Source organism: Sorex araneus, chromosome 5, assembly GCF_027595985.1.
Source record: "Sorex araneus isolate mSorAra2 chromosome 5, mSorAra2.pri, whole genome shotgun sequence".
NCBI classification, from domain to species: Eukaryota; Metazoa; Chordata; class Mammalia; order Eulipotyphla; family Soricidae; genus Sorex; species Sorex araneus.
This window is the reverse complement of record NC_073306.1, coordinates 122,148,015-122,164,374: the sequence shown is the minus strand read 5'-3', so window position 1 is coordinate 122,164,374 and position 16,360 is coordinate 122,148,015. Positions and strand designations below refer to the sequence as shown.

Sequence of the window (16,360 nt, the reverse complement as noted above, 5' to 3'; positions counted from 1 at the left end):
GGGTGTACAAGCAGCTGCGTTCCCTGGCTGGCACCTCCAGAGAAGCTCTCAAGAATTACAAACAGCCACTCACACAAGTCCAGTTGCTGACAGGTTCACAGGAACACTATGCACAACAGCCAGAGGCAGAAACACCCACCCACTGCCGAGCAGAGAAACAAACAGGTCCGTCTCCACGGGGGAGTCTGAGGCGGTCATCGGGGAGAATGAAGCACTGATGTAGCAGAGGAGCAGAGAGGAGCTTCAGAACAACGAGCAAAGCCAGCCACAGACGGTCCCACGTTACAGGAGCCCATGTATAGGGAAGACCCCAAACAGAGAAAGCCACAGACAGGGAGCAGCGACTGGGGTTGCCAGGAGCCGGGAGCAGGGAAGGAGGAAAGAAGCGGCTGAGTGGGCGGGTGGTTTCTTTTGGAGTGAAGGAAAGTTTGTAAAACTAGACAGAGGTGATGGTTACACCTTGAGAACTTAATAAAAGACACAAAACTATTCATTAAAAGAGTTAATGTTGGGGCTAGAGCAATAGCACAGCGGCTAGGGTATTCACTTTGCATGAGGCCAACCCGGGTTTGATACCCGGCATCCCATATGGTCCCTCAAGCACCACCAGGAGTAATTCCTGAGTGCAGAGCCAGGAGTAACCCCTGAGCATCATCGGGTGTGACCCAAAAAGAAAAAAAATAATTTTTTAAATAAAAATAAAGAAACAAAAGGGTTAATGTTATAAAGATTTCACTTCCATGGTTTCTTTTTCTTTAAATTTTTTTTTTGGGGGGTGTCACTCCCAGAAATGCTCAGGGGTTACTCCTGGCTCTGCACTCAGGAATTACTCCTGGTGGTGCTTAGGGGACCATATGGGATGCCGGGGATCAAATCCGGGTCGGCTGCATGCAAGGCAAACACCCTACCCGATGTGCTATCACTCCGGCCCCCACACTTTCTTAAGCATAGTGAAAATTTCTCTCCATTGTATTTCAGCATCCCTTCATACAACCATTCACTGTCCATCCCATTTTATTTTTATTTGATCACACGCGTTGATACATGGCACAGAGCAATAGCTGACCGACGACCTCCTTCCTATCAGTGAGTCTTCGGACGGAACCTTCCACTTTGGCTCCTCTGAAGCTCCTGATTTCAGAGATGCTCTGAAGCAGAAGTGAGGGCCGAGTCCACAGTGAGGGCTGGCAGGTGTAAAGGGTCCCTTGGCCCTACGCTAAGAGACGGGACCTGAGATGCAGAGCCCCAGGCACAGGGGCACCAGGCTAAAGAGAGCACGAGGCCAGGCCTGAGGCTGTCAGGTGACATGTGCCCACTGGTGTGTGGACCACCTCTGAGGAACTGCAGCAAAGAGACGCAGTGTTTAGTGTGAGGAGAGCAGGAGGCGCAGGCCACAGAGGGCCCCGGAGGGGAAGCCTGTGTGTCCTCTCTGGTAAGTTCCGCTCAGGAGGACACAGCCCGGCAACGGTTTCCAATGCTCATGCTGACTGCCAGAAGTAAAGAGCACTGAAGGAGAGCCACACTGACCTGTATAAAGACGGTAACACTTTCCTGAGCGGTTGCGGCCCCCACGGCCCGCTCGCTGGTTGGCTGATGCCTGGGACACGGGCACGACCACCAGGCACTCAATAGCTGTCCGGGGATTATAGGCGCGGAGTTTCATGAAGCCACAGTCAATCACGTACACAATCCCACTGATGGTGATGGAGGTTTCTGCCACGTTGGTGGCCACGACCACCTACATTTCCCCACAGAACAGAGAGAGAAAATACAAGTCACTTGCCTTTTCACTTCTGGTAAACTATTCAAAAATCCTAAAAGCTGTAAAGGTATTTCTGACACTGACGAATCACTGGAAGGAAAACAATTCAGCCACTAAGCAGTTTGAAATAGTAGAAAGAGCCGGAGTTTTAGGATCTGGGTGTCCTGAATTTAAATTCCAACTCCCGGGCCAGAGCGATAGTACAGTAGGTAGGGCATCTGTCTTGCATGTGGCCAACCCAGGTTCGATCCCTGGCATCCCATATAGTCCCCTGAGCACCTTCAGGAGTAATTCCTGAATGCAGAGCCAGGAGCAACCCTCTGAGCACTGCCAGGTGTGACCCAAAAAGCAGAAAAAACAAACAAACAAAGGGAAAAAAGATAAGAAAAAAGAGAGAAAAGGGGAGGAGGGCAGAGTGATAGTACAGCAGGAAGATGTTTGCCTTGCATGTGGCCAACCTGGGTTCGATTCCCAGCATCCCATACGGACCCCTGAGTACGGCCAGGAAAGATTCCTGCGTATGGAGCCAGAAGTAACCCCTGTGCATCACCTGTGTGACCCAAAACACCAAAAATAAATAAATAAATAAATTCCACCTCCTTGGGAGGTGGGAGACAGAACAGCAGGCACACACCTGCACCTGACCGGGGTTCTATCCCCAGCACCCCAGATGGGGCCCTGAGCCCGCCAGGATTGCTCCCTAAGCACAGAGTTAAGAAAGGCCTGAGCACAGCCAGGAGTGGCCAAAAGACAAAACTGAAAACAAAAAAATAAAATAAATATTCAACTTGAGGTGTCACTCAGTCTCCAGAACATGTCTTCTCGTTTATGTAATAACAAGCGACCCCTTCCAGGGGTGCCATAGAGAAAACGCTCATAGGACATATAGATATTTCACTTTCTAATTTTCTAATAATTCACAGTGATGAGAGCCTAACAGATAGCCCACAATAAGAATTCAACAAATATGATTTCTGCCTTTTGGACAACTAAAAGGCATCACCAGGTCATACATATATATTCCTCTCTTCACTCACATCCTAACTAGTTTCTGATTATTTGCAGTCTCCAAGGCATGGTTCAAGGTACAATGAACCAGACAGACTCTTGCTCTCTCCAAATCCACTCCAGAGTGAATGGGTGAATAGCGAACATAAAAAAGTAGATAATTTCAGAGATTAACAAATACCAGGAAGAGAAGGCAGGAAGGCAAGAATAATACGACGTAGTGGTTAAATGTATACTATACTATAGCTGACAGTACTATAATGGGGGGTTGGGAGGGTTGCTACTTTAGGTGCCCAGGAACAGTCTCTCAATGACGATTCTGAGCCGAGCCCTAACTTCTAGCAGCAGCCAATGCTAGAGACGCATGCAGGAAAGACAAAGGAGGAGGAAGAGCCAGGGGGACAGAGACCCAGGTAGAGATGAGCTTGGGAAGGAAAAAGGTGCCAGTCTTCTAGGCCACCTTGGAATAAAAGGTGTTGGCCTTTTATTCCAAGCGCACTACCATTTCATACAATTCACCCCACCAGGGTTCTTTTTTTTTTTTTTGGTTTTGGTTTTTTTGCCTTTTAGGGTCACACCTGGCAATGCACAGGGGTTACTCCTGGCTCTCTGTACTCAGGAATTACTCCTGGTGGTGCTCAGGGGACCATATGGGATGCTGAGAATCGAACCCAGGTCGGCCGTGTGCAAGGCAAACGCCCTACCTGCTGTGCTATCGTTCCAGCCATTTTGTTCTTTTTTATAGTAAGACTTTATGCTACAAAATCACCAACTGTTAATATTATTCCTACTTCACAGTTGATCAAAGCAGGCGTCAAGGTTGATCGCATCCTTCCTGGGAACGGAGCAGCCCAGGGACAGAAGAAGGCAGCCTCCTGAGCAGCTGCCAGCTGGCAGAGGCTCTCACCTCCCTGGGCAGGCTCGATGCTGCCTCGCCCGGGCCGGAAGCTGAGCACTCTCCCCCGAGAAGCCTGAAGCCAGTCTGGTATTAGGAGCCAAAGGAAAGACACGCAATGGATAGAGGGAGGAAGGCAGCAGGCCACAGGGGCCTGGAGATGGAGGTCTGGATGTTAAGTACCACCCGGGACCCTCTGCTACCCTCTCCTCCAGAGCTGCTCCAGTCAACCCCGGCCAGTGCTGGGCACTCCCCAAGGGAAAGCAGGGAAAGCAGAGGAAGGTCCGGGGGGTGAGCCCGGAGCGGGAGCTGCCTGCTGGCTCTCTGAAACAGATGCTCCTCACCGCGCCCTTCCCCACCCCTGTGTAAGGCCGATACTTTGTTAGCCACACCTCAAATTAACTGAGTTAAACCTGGCTCTAAAGGCAAACTGACGCTTAAAACAAATGTTTAGAAACCATTTGCAGCAACTTGTTGTTCCGGGTGGATCACAACCCACCAAGACATTCTCCCGTCCAGGAGACGGGAACAGCAGAGAAGAAATAAGAGGAGGTCACCTGCTCTTCTGGCAGTGCCCAAGCAGCTGTTCTTGGGGCAGGTTTGGAAGTCTGCAAAACCCAATAGCTGTGTGCCTTTAGACCCACCGCCAAAGAAAATAGGCCAAAATCCCAGAAGATTCCACCTGGTCACCAAGTTCCACTTCAACCATTCTAGAAGGCTTCAAGCACCCAGGGCGGTGGGCCCGGCCTCACCTTTCTGACACTGCGTGACACCCTCTCGAACACTTTCATCTGCTCGAAGGAAGGCAGCCCCGCGTACATGGGGAGCACCCGGAGGTGCCTCTTCATCCCCGTCCGGCCAAGGGCGCGAGCCTGCTCGATCAGCAGAGACACGACGGTTTCCACCTCTTCCTAGAAACAGGGACCCGGGAGGGAAAAAGCAAACGAGGTCACCATGCAATATGTATTTTTATTGGACTGAAAGGAAAATAACCCAAGGAGAGGATTTTAATTTTGGGTTAGATTCATGAAATGCTGTGTGAGTGTGCTGCACGCCAGGAAGGGGTTAACCAAGTGCCTGAATAAGGATGCCAATGGGGGGTGGGGGGTGGGAATCTGTACCTGTCGTCTTCATTACTTTTTTTTTTTTTTTTTTTTGCTTTTTGGGTCACACCCAGCAATGCACAGGGGTTACTCCTGGCTCTGCACTCAGGATTCACCCCTGGCGGTGCTCAGGGGACCATATGGGATGCCGGGAATCGAACCCAGGTTGGCCGCGTGCAAGGCAAACGCTCTTCCCGCTGTGCTACCGCTCCAGCCCCTGTCGGCTTCATTGCTGAAGCCTCTGTGATCTGCAGTGAACAGCAGAGTTCCCGATAAACAAAAGCAATGACTACTGAACTCATGGGCTTGGCAGACAAAGCGTCTCACACACGACGGACAAGCCGGGGCACAGAGAGCCGCTATCAGCTCTCCCCAGGAAGATCCCCGCGCGCTGGAAAACATTCGGCGGTGGAAAAGATGACAGCTGGGGCAGAGTCCTGCTCGCTGGCGTCCGCTCAGCTCCCAGCGCCGCGCCCACTCCCACCTCCACGGTGAGCAGGAGGCATCCTCGGCAAAGGCGCTCGCTCCGAGCAGCGGCCTGCGTGCTGCAAATCGTGCCCTGGGCAGTCTCTGATTCTGCTACAAGAATACTCCCCAGCTGAAGGCAGATTGCTCGGGTATCAGCAAATACCTTTAAAACATACTTAACCCGGGGCCGGAGAGACAGAACCCCGGGGCCAAGCACTTGCCTTGCACAGAGCCAACCTGGGTTCTATCCCTGGCATTCCATCACATATGGTGCCTTGAGCACCACAAGGCGTGATTCCTGAGTGCAGAGCCAGGAGTAACCCCTGAGCACTCAAAAAAAAAAAAACCACAAACTAAGACACACACACACACACATATATATCACTGTATCACTGTCATCCTGTTGCTCATCAATTTGCTCGAGCGGGCACCAGTAACGTCTCCATTGTGAGACTTGTTGTTACTGTTTTTAGCATATCAAATGCACCAGAGGTTGCTTGCCAGGCTCTGCCATGTGGGCAAGATACTCTCGGTAGCTTGCCGGGCTCTCCAAGGGGGCGGAGGAATCAAACCCCGGTTGGCTGTGTGCAAGGCAAATGCCCTACCTGCTGTGTTATCGCCCCAACCCACATATATATATATATATATACATGTGTGTGTGTATATATATATATGTATGTATGTATATATATATGTATACATATAAATACATACATATAAAACCCTCTTGAAACAGTACAGCTGGAGTTAAAGACTCCCAGATAATCTGGTCAGTAGGGCCATGACACAAAACCAAACAACTGTTCTGTGATCAGGTAACCACAACATATAGAACAAAACAGGAAATAAGTGACCGAGTAATATAGCAGGTCTCTATATTAGTTCTGGTGCTGCCATAACATGTCTGTTCACCACAGTGGAATTACCTGGCCAGTAAGAAATGCTAATATGTCTCCATCTCCCTCTGTCTGGTGAATTTTCATCACAGTGTCTACTGTTGATTTGATGTAATCTGGAACAGGACTGAAAAGATGGGAGAGATAAGTGCATTACAAGAATACACTCATAAAAAAAAAAGAATACGCTCATTATTTACAGATCGATTACCCTAGTAGTCTGGCAGAGAGACCTCCCAAAAGTTAGAGCCTGCCCGGTAAGTTATCAGTACACGAGTAAATGAAGTAGATAATCACTTTCCTCTTTTTCAAAATGCACCTCTCAAAGACAAATCAAACCGCATTATATAATCACACAATATATCATAATAACATGTAAGCTCGAAGTTTTAGTTCATTTGCTAAACAAAAGCCATAAACCCCACAGACGGACAAGCTCTCTCGCACCTTCCCATGAAGGTAGGGCAGCAGATGCAGACTGGCACACACACACACACACACACACACACACACACACACAAAGAGGCAGCATGTGGGAGCCAGCAGAGAGCCGGTGGGTGTGTCCCCAGTTGGAACAGCTCAGAAGCACATGGCCAAACTCTGGATTTGTCCGCCATGGCTCCTGGGTTTTGTCTAGAGACAGCTGTAGAAACTCGTGATTCCTCCCTGTTCAAAAGGGTCCCTGAAAACATCAACCCGGTCTTCCTGCTAAGACCTGAGCAGAAAGCTGAGAGGCAAATGATTCTTAGGCCTCTCGTGTGGCACCTGTAAGCCGCAGGTGTGGGGAGGGGCGAGCCCTCCCCCTCCCGAGCAGCTTCCGGGCTGCCGAGTTCTGTTCGACTAAGCCAGAGCCGCAGATTCGAAGAAAGGCACATGGCAGCGCCAGGAGCTGAAGCGGATGCATCAGAGATGCCGAGCAGGTTGCTGAGCATCGTGCGGTGACGAAAGGTACGAAGTCTTCTCCCCAGCCCGGCACATCACCCCTGGAGCTGCGGGCAGAGGCCACGCTGCTTTTGTCCTGTAGCAGCCAGGCCTTATAGAGCCAACGGGCCAGAGCTCGGGCCTCCTCGGCTGGCCGCCCAGGTTTTGTCCCAGCATTACGCAGCACCCCGAGCACCGCTGCAAGCAACCTGACCAGAGCCAGGAACAGCCGCTGCGCGCTGCCAGGTGTAGAAACATCTTCCAATATTTGTGAAAAGTAAGACGCGTCAAACCTCTGCAGATAGAAGATATCCACTGGAAACGTCCGCCCTTCCACAGTAAGGATCACACACGTGTCCCGAGTGGAGTCACTGGTCTCGTTCTGATTAAAGAAATCCCGAAATTTCTATTCAAAAAAAAAGAGATAATTTACTTCTCTTCAAAATAAAAAATGATTCATAGCAATGAACAGAAACAAAATAATATAAACGGGCAGCATAGCAGTAGGTGGTAGGGATTGTGTATGTGTGTGCGCGCATGTGTGTGTGTGTGTGTGTGTACATGCATATGCATACATATATGTATATATAGGTATAAAACTATGGGTTGCAAAATTAGTATTAAAAAATTCTTATTACTACAACTTAAGGGAATAATATTTTAATGACAATGATCTGAGTAAAAATAAAGTTCAATGTCAAAACAGCAATGCATGAGTCAACATTTAGCTAGATATTATTTGACTTATTCCAATCTGTGGGTGCATTTAGCCAAAAACTAGGTCAAAGGTGTGACTCCAATTAAATATTAATTAAATCAGGCTAATGTGTTGTTCTAAACTGGAAAGCACAGATCTGATCATACAAGGTTATCAATTGTCAAAGGAAGCGTGTGCTCCCGTGCGCGGTCAGATGTTCTGGTAGCACAATCACAGGTCTACATTCCCAGTAACAGTGCCAACAGTGCCAACAGTGCCGGCAGTTTTAGGCCAACAGCATCCGCCCCCTCTTTTATCTGCTCTAGAGGTGCTATGGCACAGTGCTCCGGACGGGGTTCTGTCATCCATCACACACTTCTCCCACACTCCCACTCTCCAGCTGAGATGGGCATCCTGAGAGTTCCTGCACGGGCCAGATAGTACAGGGGTTAGAGCTCCAGCCCTGCAGGTGGCCAACCCTGGGTCAATCCCTGTGCACCACCTGTGGTCTCCTGAGGACCAATGGTCGCTCCTGAGCACAGAGCCAGGAAGAGCCTCTGAGCACCGCTAGCCTCCTTGCTCTGTCACTGTCACTGTCATCCCGTTGCTCATCGATTTGTTCGAGCGGGCACCAGTAACATCTCTCATTGTGAGACTTATTGTTACTGTCTTTGGCATATCCAATACACCACGGTTAGCTTGCCAGGCTCTGCCATGCGGGCCCCATACTCTCAGTAACTTGCCGGGCTCTCTGAGAGGGGCGGAGGAATTGAACTCGGGTCAGCCGCATGAAAGGCGAACGCCCAACTGCTGTGCTATCGCTCCAGCCCCAGCCTCCTCACTCAAAAAAAAAAAAAATTAATCGATTAATTAATAGTTCCTTCCAGAGGGACTCATTCTCCTCAGTGGCACATGACCACCAGGCCTGCGGTCTATAGAATGGCCTGACCCAAGAGCCCTGACCCAAGAGTCCTGGGAAGGACATGCCACCAACGATCCCCTTGGGGAATACAACCCAAGGTACACAAAGAAGCGAGTCCAGGAAGAACTGGATCACCAAACTGGCAGGTGGCAAGTGAAGTGGGATGAGAAGCAGGGACCAGAGAGACAGCACAGCAAGACGGCACACTTGTCTTGCACCCTGCCAAACTGGGTCCGACCACTCGCACCCCATGTGGTCCCCCAAACCCAGCCGGGAGTCACCCCGAGTGCAGAGCCAGGAGTAAGCCCTGAACAGTCGGGTGCAGTCTCCCACCTGCAAGAAGATGGGGAGCAGGTGTGCCAGGGACTGGGGCAGACAGCCCGAGAGACAAGGCCTGCCATTCTCTGACTCGCCACAACCCTCCTGCGCCCCCACCCCAGCGTTCCCGAGGCCCAGCGGTGTGGCTCTCCAGCCTGTCTCCTTCCTCCTCGGTGCCTCTGGGGCACGTGCCGGGGCCTGGGCCCGGGAACCAGGAGCCGGCCGCACTGGAGCAGTCCCGAGGAAAGAGCTGGCTGGCCTGGGCTACAGAGGCTCGGGCCTGTGTTTGAGACGAGTCAGCCCAGACATCCACGGGCTGCTGCAGGACCACGCGGGGTCACCTGTTGCTCGCCTGGCTGCACCCTTCCCTTTCCTGTCAGGCCAGAGACGTCCCGTCCCGCGGCAGCGAGGGGCTCAGGACAGACCTGCCCGAAGGGAGGCATGGACAAGGGACAGAGGCCCACCCCATCCCCCCAAAGCGTGAGTCATCCCACAAGGGCAGGCGGGCGGAGAACCCTCGGAGATGAACGGAGGCAGAAGCACGCGTGGGGCGGGAACCTGCGGCAGCGAGGCACTGCTCCAGCCAGGGTGGGCGAGAGAGGCCCCAAGAGAGGCAGTCAGTCAAGGCTGGGCTGAAACGCACAGAGGCAAGAGGACATCTGGGACAACAGGCTGGAACGACGGTACACACAGGCGGAGGGTGGAGCACCGGGTGAACTGAGGCAGGCACTGTAAACCTCACCCACCAGAGCGGCAGCTAATCAAGGCAGACATGGCTGGGGTGGGGGCCGGCAGCAGATTAAGAAAAAAGGCCCCCGAGTCTCTGTGTCTCTCTCCCCCTCCTCCATCCCTCCTTCCCTCTTTCCCCCTCCCTCTCCCTGTCTCTTTCCCTCCCTCCATCCCTCCCTCCTTCTCTCTCACCTCCCTCCATCCCTCCATCCTTCTCCCTCTTTCTGTCCTTTCCTCCTCCCTCCAGCCCTCCCTCCTTCTGTCTCTCTCTTGCCTCCCTCCATTCCTCCCTGTCTCTCTTCCTCCCTCCTTCTCTCTCACCTCCCTCTGTCTCTCTCCCTCTTTCTTTCTCCCCCTCCCTCCATCCCACCCTCCTTCTCTGTTTCTCTCCTCCTCCCTCCCTGTCTCTGTCTCTCTTCCTCGCTCTCTCTCCCCGTCTCTCTCTCTTCACCTATGCCCAGGCCAGGTCATGGCACAATCACTGCTTTCACTCAAGACTCAGCCACCAGCTCAGGAGACCCCCAGGCTCGAACAATTCGAATAACTGGCCTGGGAACTCGGAAGTTCCCCCTAGTCCCTCAGGATCAAGGGGAGCTTGCGCGCCTGCAGAGAAGGCACATTCCAGCAGGGACAGATCCTGAGCACAGGCGTCTCTCGGCTGTGTCTGGAGATAGAGGGAAGCCGGGAGAGGATGACAGGAAGTGCGGGGGTCCGTGTGAGAGAGGCCCAGAGCACAGAGATCTCGCCCACACACACGTGGCAGCAGGCTGGAGGCCCAGGAAAGCCAGGACACTGCAGGACCACTGGGACAAGATGGCAGGGAACCACTGGGACACAGGCTAGGAAAGGCTCAGGGACACGGTTCCAGGTTAGCAAAGCATGCCGGGGGACGGGAGCAACGTGGGGCCGGGAGGGACCTGCCTCCACACACGAGAGGCGAGCAGACCATGTGGGACGGGACGGGACGGGACGGGACGGGCAGGTCATACACAGGACAGCACAAGAGACGACATTCCCAGGGAATGGGGAGGCCCGGACATTTGGGGTGGGGGGGACACAGACCTTCTCCTCAAACTGTACGGTAAACTTAATCTTTCCTACATTTCTCAAGACCCGCCACGCAGGGAAATCCACTTTCACGCTAACAGTAAGCGAATACAAATCACCGACCTCGAAGGAGCCCTCCCCAGGCCCGCAGAGGGGGCTGGAGACCGGGGGAGAGGATGACACACAGGAAGCCCGAACGGGAGCTGATGGGGTCGGACAGGTGAGCAAAGGCAGCGCCTCACCTGGAGGGTCCCACTGGCCAACTCAGTCAGACCCGACCGGGCCACACACGGTGCCCGGCCCGTGTTCCGTGTGGGGTTTGGGACAGCCTCCACCCTGCCTGCCCGCCCACCCCCTGGCAAACTCCCGGGCGTCTTGCACAGCCAGCTGGGATGGCCCTGCACCATGAGAGCGTCTCAACACGCGGCACCCCGGCCAGGCCGCGCCACAGAGCGACTGGACTGGCACAGCCACGAACGCCCAGGTCGGTGGCACCACTTCCTGCGGAAGTCAGGAGTGCGGGAGTCAGCCGGCCGAGCTCGACATTTCCACTGGGAAGATGACTCAGCTGCAGGAGTCTCACACATACATTTCAAAGTTGTCAAGACTATTTGTTAGTTACCTGTTCTTTGGGCCAGAAATTAGTCACTGTGAGAATCAGAGTAAACGTGGCTATGAAAAAAGTCCTAACATGGAAACTATTACATGTATAGGAGGAGAGTTTCAACAGTAGCCCTCCACCCAAAAAAAAAAAATTTAAAGGCATTGGTCATAAAGGAAATTCAAGAAACAAAGGCTCACAAGGAAAAAAAAAACCAGTAAGAAACTGCCCATGTAAGGAGAAACACATCTGCAGAGAAACAAGACAAGTAGGTAATTATGAACTCAATTAATTACAGGCTCAGCTGCATCCACCAGCTGAACAGGAGGCGCCTTGGAATCTAGGCCATCGGACGGCCCCAGCAGAAAAGCAGGCATTCGGCCTCAGAGGAACCCACACCAGAGGTGACTTCTCAAGGCCACGGCCACTGGAAGTGCAGGGACCTCCCAAGGCCAGGTCCAACGGGAGCGGATTTTACCAGGGGGAGGGGCAGAGGTGGGAGATGACCGGGTTGGGGTGGCGGGGGGGAATGATGGACAATGATGACACAGAAGACACTCTCACCTCTGCATCCAGAGTGGCTGAGGCCACAATCAGCCGCAGGTCCCCTCGCTTTTTCTGAATCTGAAACACAAGGCGGCAAGGAAACAGTGAGCTGTTTGTGGGTGAAACAATCTGACGGCTGAGATCTAGATCCAGATGACTCCACTTATGTATTTGGGTGGGTAAAAAAACATTTTTTTAGGTGAAGCGGGTAACAAGGAGGTTTGCTACCTTTTCTGATTGTAAGTGAGTAAATGTGCTATACATTTCCAGTGGGGAATGTGTCACATCTCCCAAAGGAAAGCTAGAAAGATAACCAGGAACACAATTCAGTGGAGGAGTACATGCTTCACGTACACGAGGCCCTGGGTTGGATCCCTAGCACCAAAATATGAATGCAAGGGATTTTTAAAATGAAAGAAAGTACATAATCAATCTCTCAATTTCTCCTCCTCTCCCCTCCCACCCTCACTCTTTACATTTGTGAAATAAAACTACTTTACACACACAAAAACAGTCCTGAGCTTCAATTTTCAACTGCAAAACCATGTTTTCTTGATATCAGGATATCTTAATAGTTAGCATATAGGGTTGGAGTGATAGCACAGCGGGTAGGGCATTTGCCTTGCACGCGGCCGACCCGGGTTTGAATCCCAGCATCCCATATGGTCCCCTGAGCACCGCCAGGGGTAATTCCTGAGTGCATGAGCCAGGAATGACCCCTGTGCATTGCCAGGTGTGACCCAAAAAGAAAAAAAAATAGTTAGCATATAAACTTCACATACATACCTATAATTAAGGTATGAAAAAAGCAAATAAAAAGCAAATAAAGGATAATAGAAACATTCAAAGACAAAAACAGTCATTTAAAGAAACTATCAACAGGCACTGAAAAAGTGATCAAATAAACTAAAGCAAAACAATCAATACTAACAATGAAATGACTTTTTCGTTGGCAATGATTTCTTTTCTTAAGACTAATACTCAGTGTTTGCAAGGATTCAGTCAAGCCCAGGGCTGGAGCACAACAGGTAGGGCATGTGCCTTGCAGGCAGCCGACCTGGGTTCAGGATTCCCAGCATCCCATATAGTCCCCCAAGAACCACCAGGAATAATTCCTGAGTGCGGAGCCAGGAGAAAACCCTGAGCATCACCGGGTGTGACCCAAAAGGAAATAAATAAATAAATAAATAAATAAATAAATAAGATTCAGTAAAGCCCTCCTACGATACTGTTCCCGAGACAGTAACAAGCTAGGGGACATAATATCCTCACCAGGATCAAAAATCTCAATTTCTAGCCAAGAAATACAATAAGCGCACAGGAGTCGTGCTGCTCTCAGGGCCTGTGCAGCTGTGCAACACACGTATCGCAGACAGACCCGGCCCAAGAGCCTGGGACGTCTGGAACCCAGTGGCCTGCCCCCAGGCGGCTGTGCACCCTCACAGTGGGCCGCCACCTCCTCACTGACGTAGAGCCTCAGAATCCACGCGTGGCCCTGGACGAGGTGCCACCCTCGGAACTGTAGTTACCTTACTGATGCCTCACAACCAATGATACTCTGAAACAGCTCCATCCCTGGGGCTCTTCAGTGGCGGGAGGTTCCGGCCAATGCAGTCACCACCGGCACCATGTGACCGCAGAGCACATAAGGTACAGCCAGTGTGACGGAAGAACTGAATTTTTTTTCTCTGATTCAATTTGTGTGTGTGTGTGTGGGGGGGAGCATACTCCGAGCTTACTCCAGGTTCTATGCTCAAGTGTTTGGGGGGCAAATGGGGTGCCAGGGATGCAACCCGGGTCAGCTGTGTGCCAGACAAGCACCCTCCCCACTGTAATATTTCCCCAGCCCCTTCTATTCAATTTTAATCTTTATTATTATATTAATCTAAGCTGATGGTGGCTACCAGATAGGGAAGGTGATCACCTTAGACATAAAGACTTCTGCTATTCCCATTTCAGAAGTGAACAAACTCAGTCGAGTAGGAATCGGGAACCCCAAGAGCATGACCAAGTGCATAGCTTCCATCACCACAGTACCATCATCTCTTCCTAGAGGCCTGCAACTGGGAATTCCCACAGAGAAAACAACCAGAAAGCATGGGAAGGACAGAGAGGATGAAGATAAGGTTGAAACAAGACTGGCTATATGCTCAAATGATGGGATCATTAAATCCTCTTGTCTCTGAGGTATGTTTCAAATCATCTACAATAAAGAGGAAAGAAAGAAAAAGAGAAAGAGAGAGAGAAAGAAAGAGAGAAGGAAAGAAAGAAAAGGAAGAAGGAAGGAAGGAAAGAAGGAAGGAAGGAAGGAAGGAAGGAAGGAAGGAAGGAAGGAAGGAAGGAAGGAAGGAAGGAAGGAAGGAAGGAAGAACAGAAATGTAACAGATTTTATTTCAAAGGCAGCACTGTAGCACTGTTGTCCGTTGTTCATCAATTTGCTCAATTTGCTCAAGTGGGCACCAGTAACATCTCCATTGTGAGACTTGTTGTTACTGTTTTTGGCATATTGAATACACCACGGGGAGCTTGCCAGACTCTGACGTGCGGGCGGGATACTCTCGGTAGCTTGCTGGGCTCTCCGAGAGGGCGGAGGAATTGAACCCGGGTGGGCCACGTGCAAGGCAAACACCCTACCCGCTGTGCTATCGCTCCAGTCAATTTCAAAGATACTCAGTGAAAAATACTGCAAATCTGGAAGCTATGCAAATGCTTCACAGTAGAAGAGTCAAATACCTAATGGAAGATACTTAATTTAGTGGTAGATACTAGAATGATCTCTTCTAAGAATATTTAAGGATATAGAAAAATGAGCTTGATATAATGGTGAGACAATGCAAAATACAAATTAGCACATGCAATCTATTTCCTATTACCCAAAATAAATGTGTGTACATGCCACACAACAAAGGAAAACACACCAACATAAAGGGGAAAAGAGATCAAGGATCAAGACACTTGCCTTGCATGCAGCCAACTCAGGTTCAATATCAACACCTCACAGACCCTGGGCTAGGTGTGGCCCAACACCCCAAAACAACATTCTACCAGTGATTTTTCTCACTGGTAGAATTGAGTAGGATCGTGGATTTTTTTTTTTTTTTGGCAGGTGAGGGCAGTACCTGGGATCCAACCCAAGGCTTGGGTTTGATTCTCAGCATTACATACACACACACAGACACACACACACACACACACGCATGCACGCACACGCATGCACGCATGCCAGCACGAAGTCTGGCAGTAAAAACTTACCTTTTTCAGCAAGCCAATGGCAATGTCAGTGTACAAGGTCCTCTCATGGGCTTCATCTAGCATAATGACACTAAGGATCAGAGGTAAGACCTCAGGCATCATCAGAAAAAACTTCACCCTTAAGCCCAACCAGACCATCCTTGGAGCTCTGGTAGACAGACCCCGACCCATGCAACCCAGTATCAAAAGGAAAACCTGAATTCTTCTGATACAAGGAAGCAACACTTAACACAACTAAAAACAGGGTCAATGTATCCTGGTTTCTTTGAAGAGCTTTACCACCCCCATTAGTGTCCAATAAGATCTAACACCCGATTTTAAGTTAAGTTATAATATAAATGTTTAAAATTCACAGAGCATATAAAAATCAAAGCAAGGTTGGAGCTGGAGCAATAGCACAGCGGGTAGGGCGTTTGCCTTGCATGTGGCCGACCCAGGTTCAATTACCAGCATCCCATATGGTCCCCCAAGCACCGCCAGGAGTAACCCCTGAGCGTCGCCAGGTGTGACCCAAAAAGAAAAAAAAAAAGTCAAAGCAAGGTTCAACTAACTCTAACAGAAAAGAGGCAAAAGAAAGAGACAGGTGATGTGATGTGGGCTACCTAGAAGTTAAATGTGACATCCTTTCCCAGAATACTCCCGAGCCTGGGTGGGTCCACTTCAAGGTCACAGTGATGGACAAAGACATGCAAGTGTAAATTCTGATTTGGATCTGGCAAACTATTTTCAACGGAACATCACCCAGCGCTACATTGTAATTCTGCAGTTACCATCAAACATGGGATATGATGGAGAAAAACAGCCATGATGAGGAGAAAGGCTCTGAGTTGCTGATTTAAGACACAAACCCCCACTATAACAAACTGCTTCTCCTGCTACCTATGTGCTTTTGGAACTTGAGGAAAAACTTCAGAGCAAAAACTACATTTACCTGTATTTTGTTAACAATGGATCAACCATCATTTCCCTGACCAACATTCCATCAGTCAGAAACTGGAAAACAAAAACATGAAGTTTGAGAATGAATTTATACTCTGGACTAAATTCAAGTGCATTCAAATACCTTTCACCTCTTCACTGGCATTTATATAATTCCCACCAAAAACAAAACTGTCAGGAAATATCCCAGAATTTTAGCATTAAGCAATGGAACTGTTCACAGGATTTCGAACAGATTTCCTCAGCTGGAGGCAGT

The 16,360-nt window shown here is 50.3% G+C and overlaps 1 protein-coding gene across 1 annotated transcript in view; it reads right to left on the bottom strand.

The window, feature by feature from the left end:
• Nucleotides 1-16,360, bottom strand: part of DHX35 (DEAH-box helicase 35) — a 74,205-nt gene that overhangs the window by 23,910 nt on the left and 33,935 nt on the right. The window contains exons 6-12 of the mRNA XM_004612629.2: nucleotides 16,097-16,158; nucleotides 15,166-15,235; nucleotides 11,932-11,991; nucleotides 7,347-7,459; nucleotides 6,163-6,259; nucleotides 4,418-4,576; nucleotides 1,528-1,738 (exon numbers count right to left, since the gene is read on the bottom strand). Coding sequence (XP_004612686.1) covers nucleotides 1,528-1,738; nucleotides 4,418-4,576; nucleotides 6,163-6,259; nucleotides 7,347-7,459; nucleotides 11,932-11,991; nucleotides 15,166-15,235; nucleotides 16,097-16,158 — 772 coding nt within the window. The remainder of the gene's footprint in view (nucleotides 1-1,527; nucleotides 1,739-4,417; nucleotides 4,577-6,162; nucleotides 6,260-7,346; nucleotides 7,460-11,931; nucleotides 11,992-15,165; nucleotides 15,236-16,096; nucleotides 16,159-16,360) is intronic.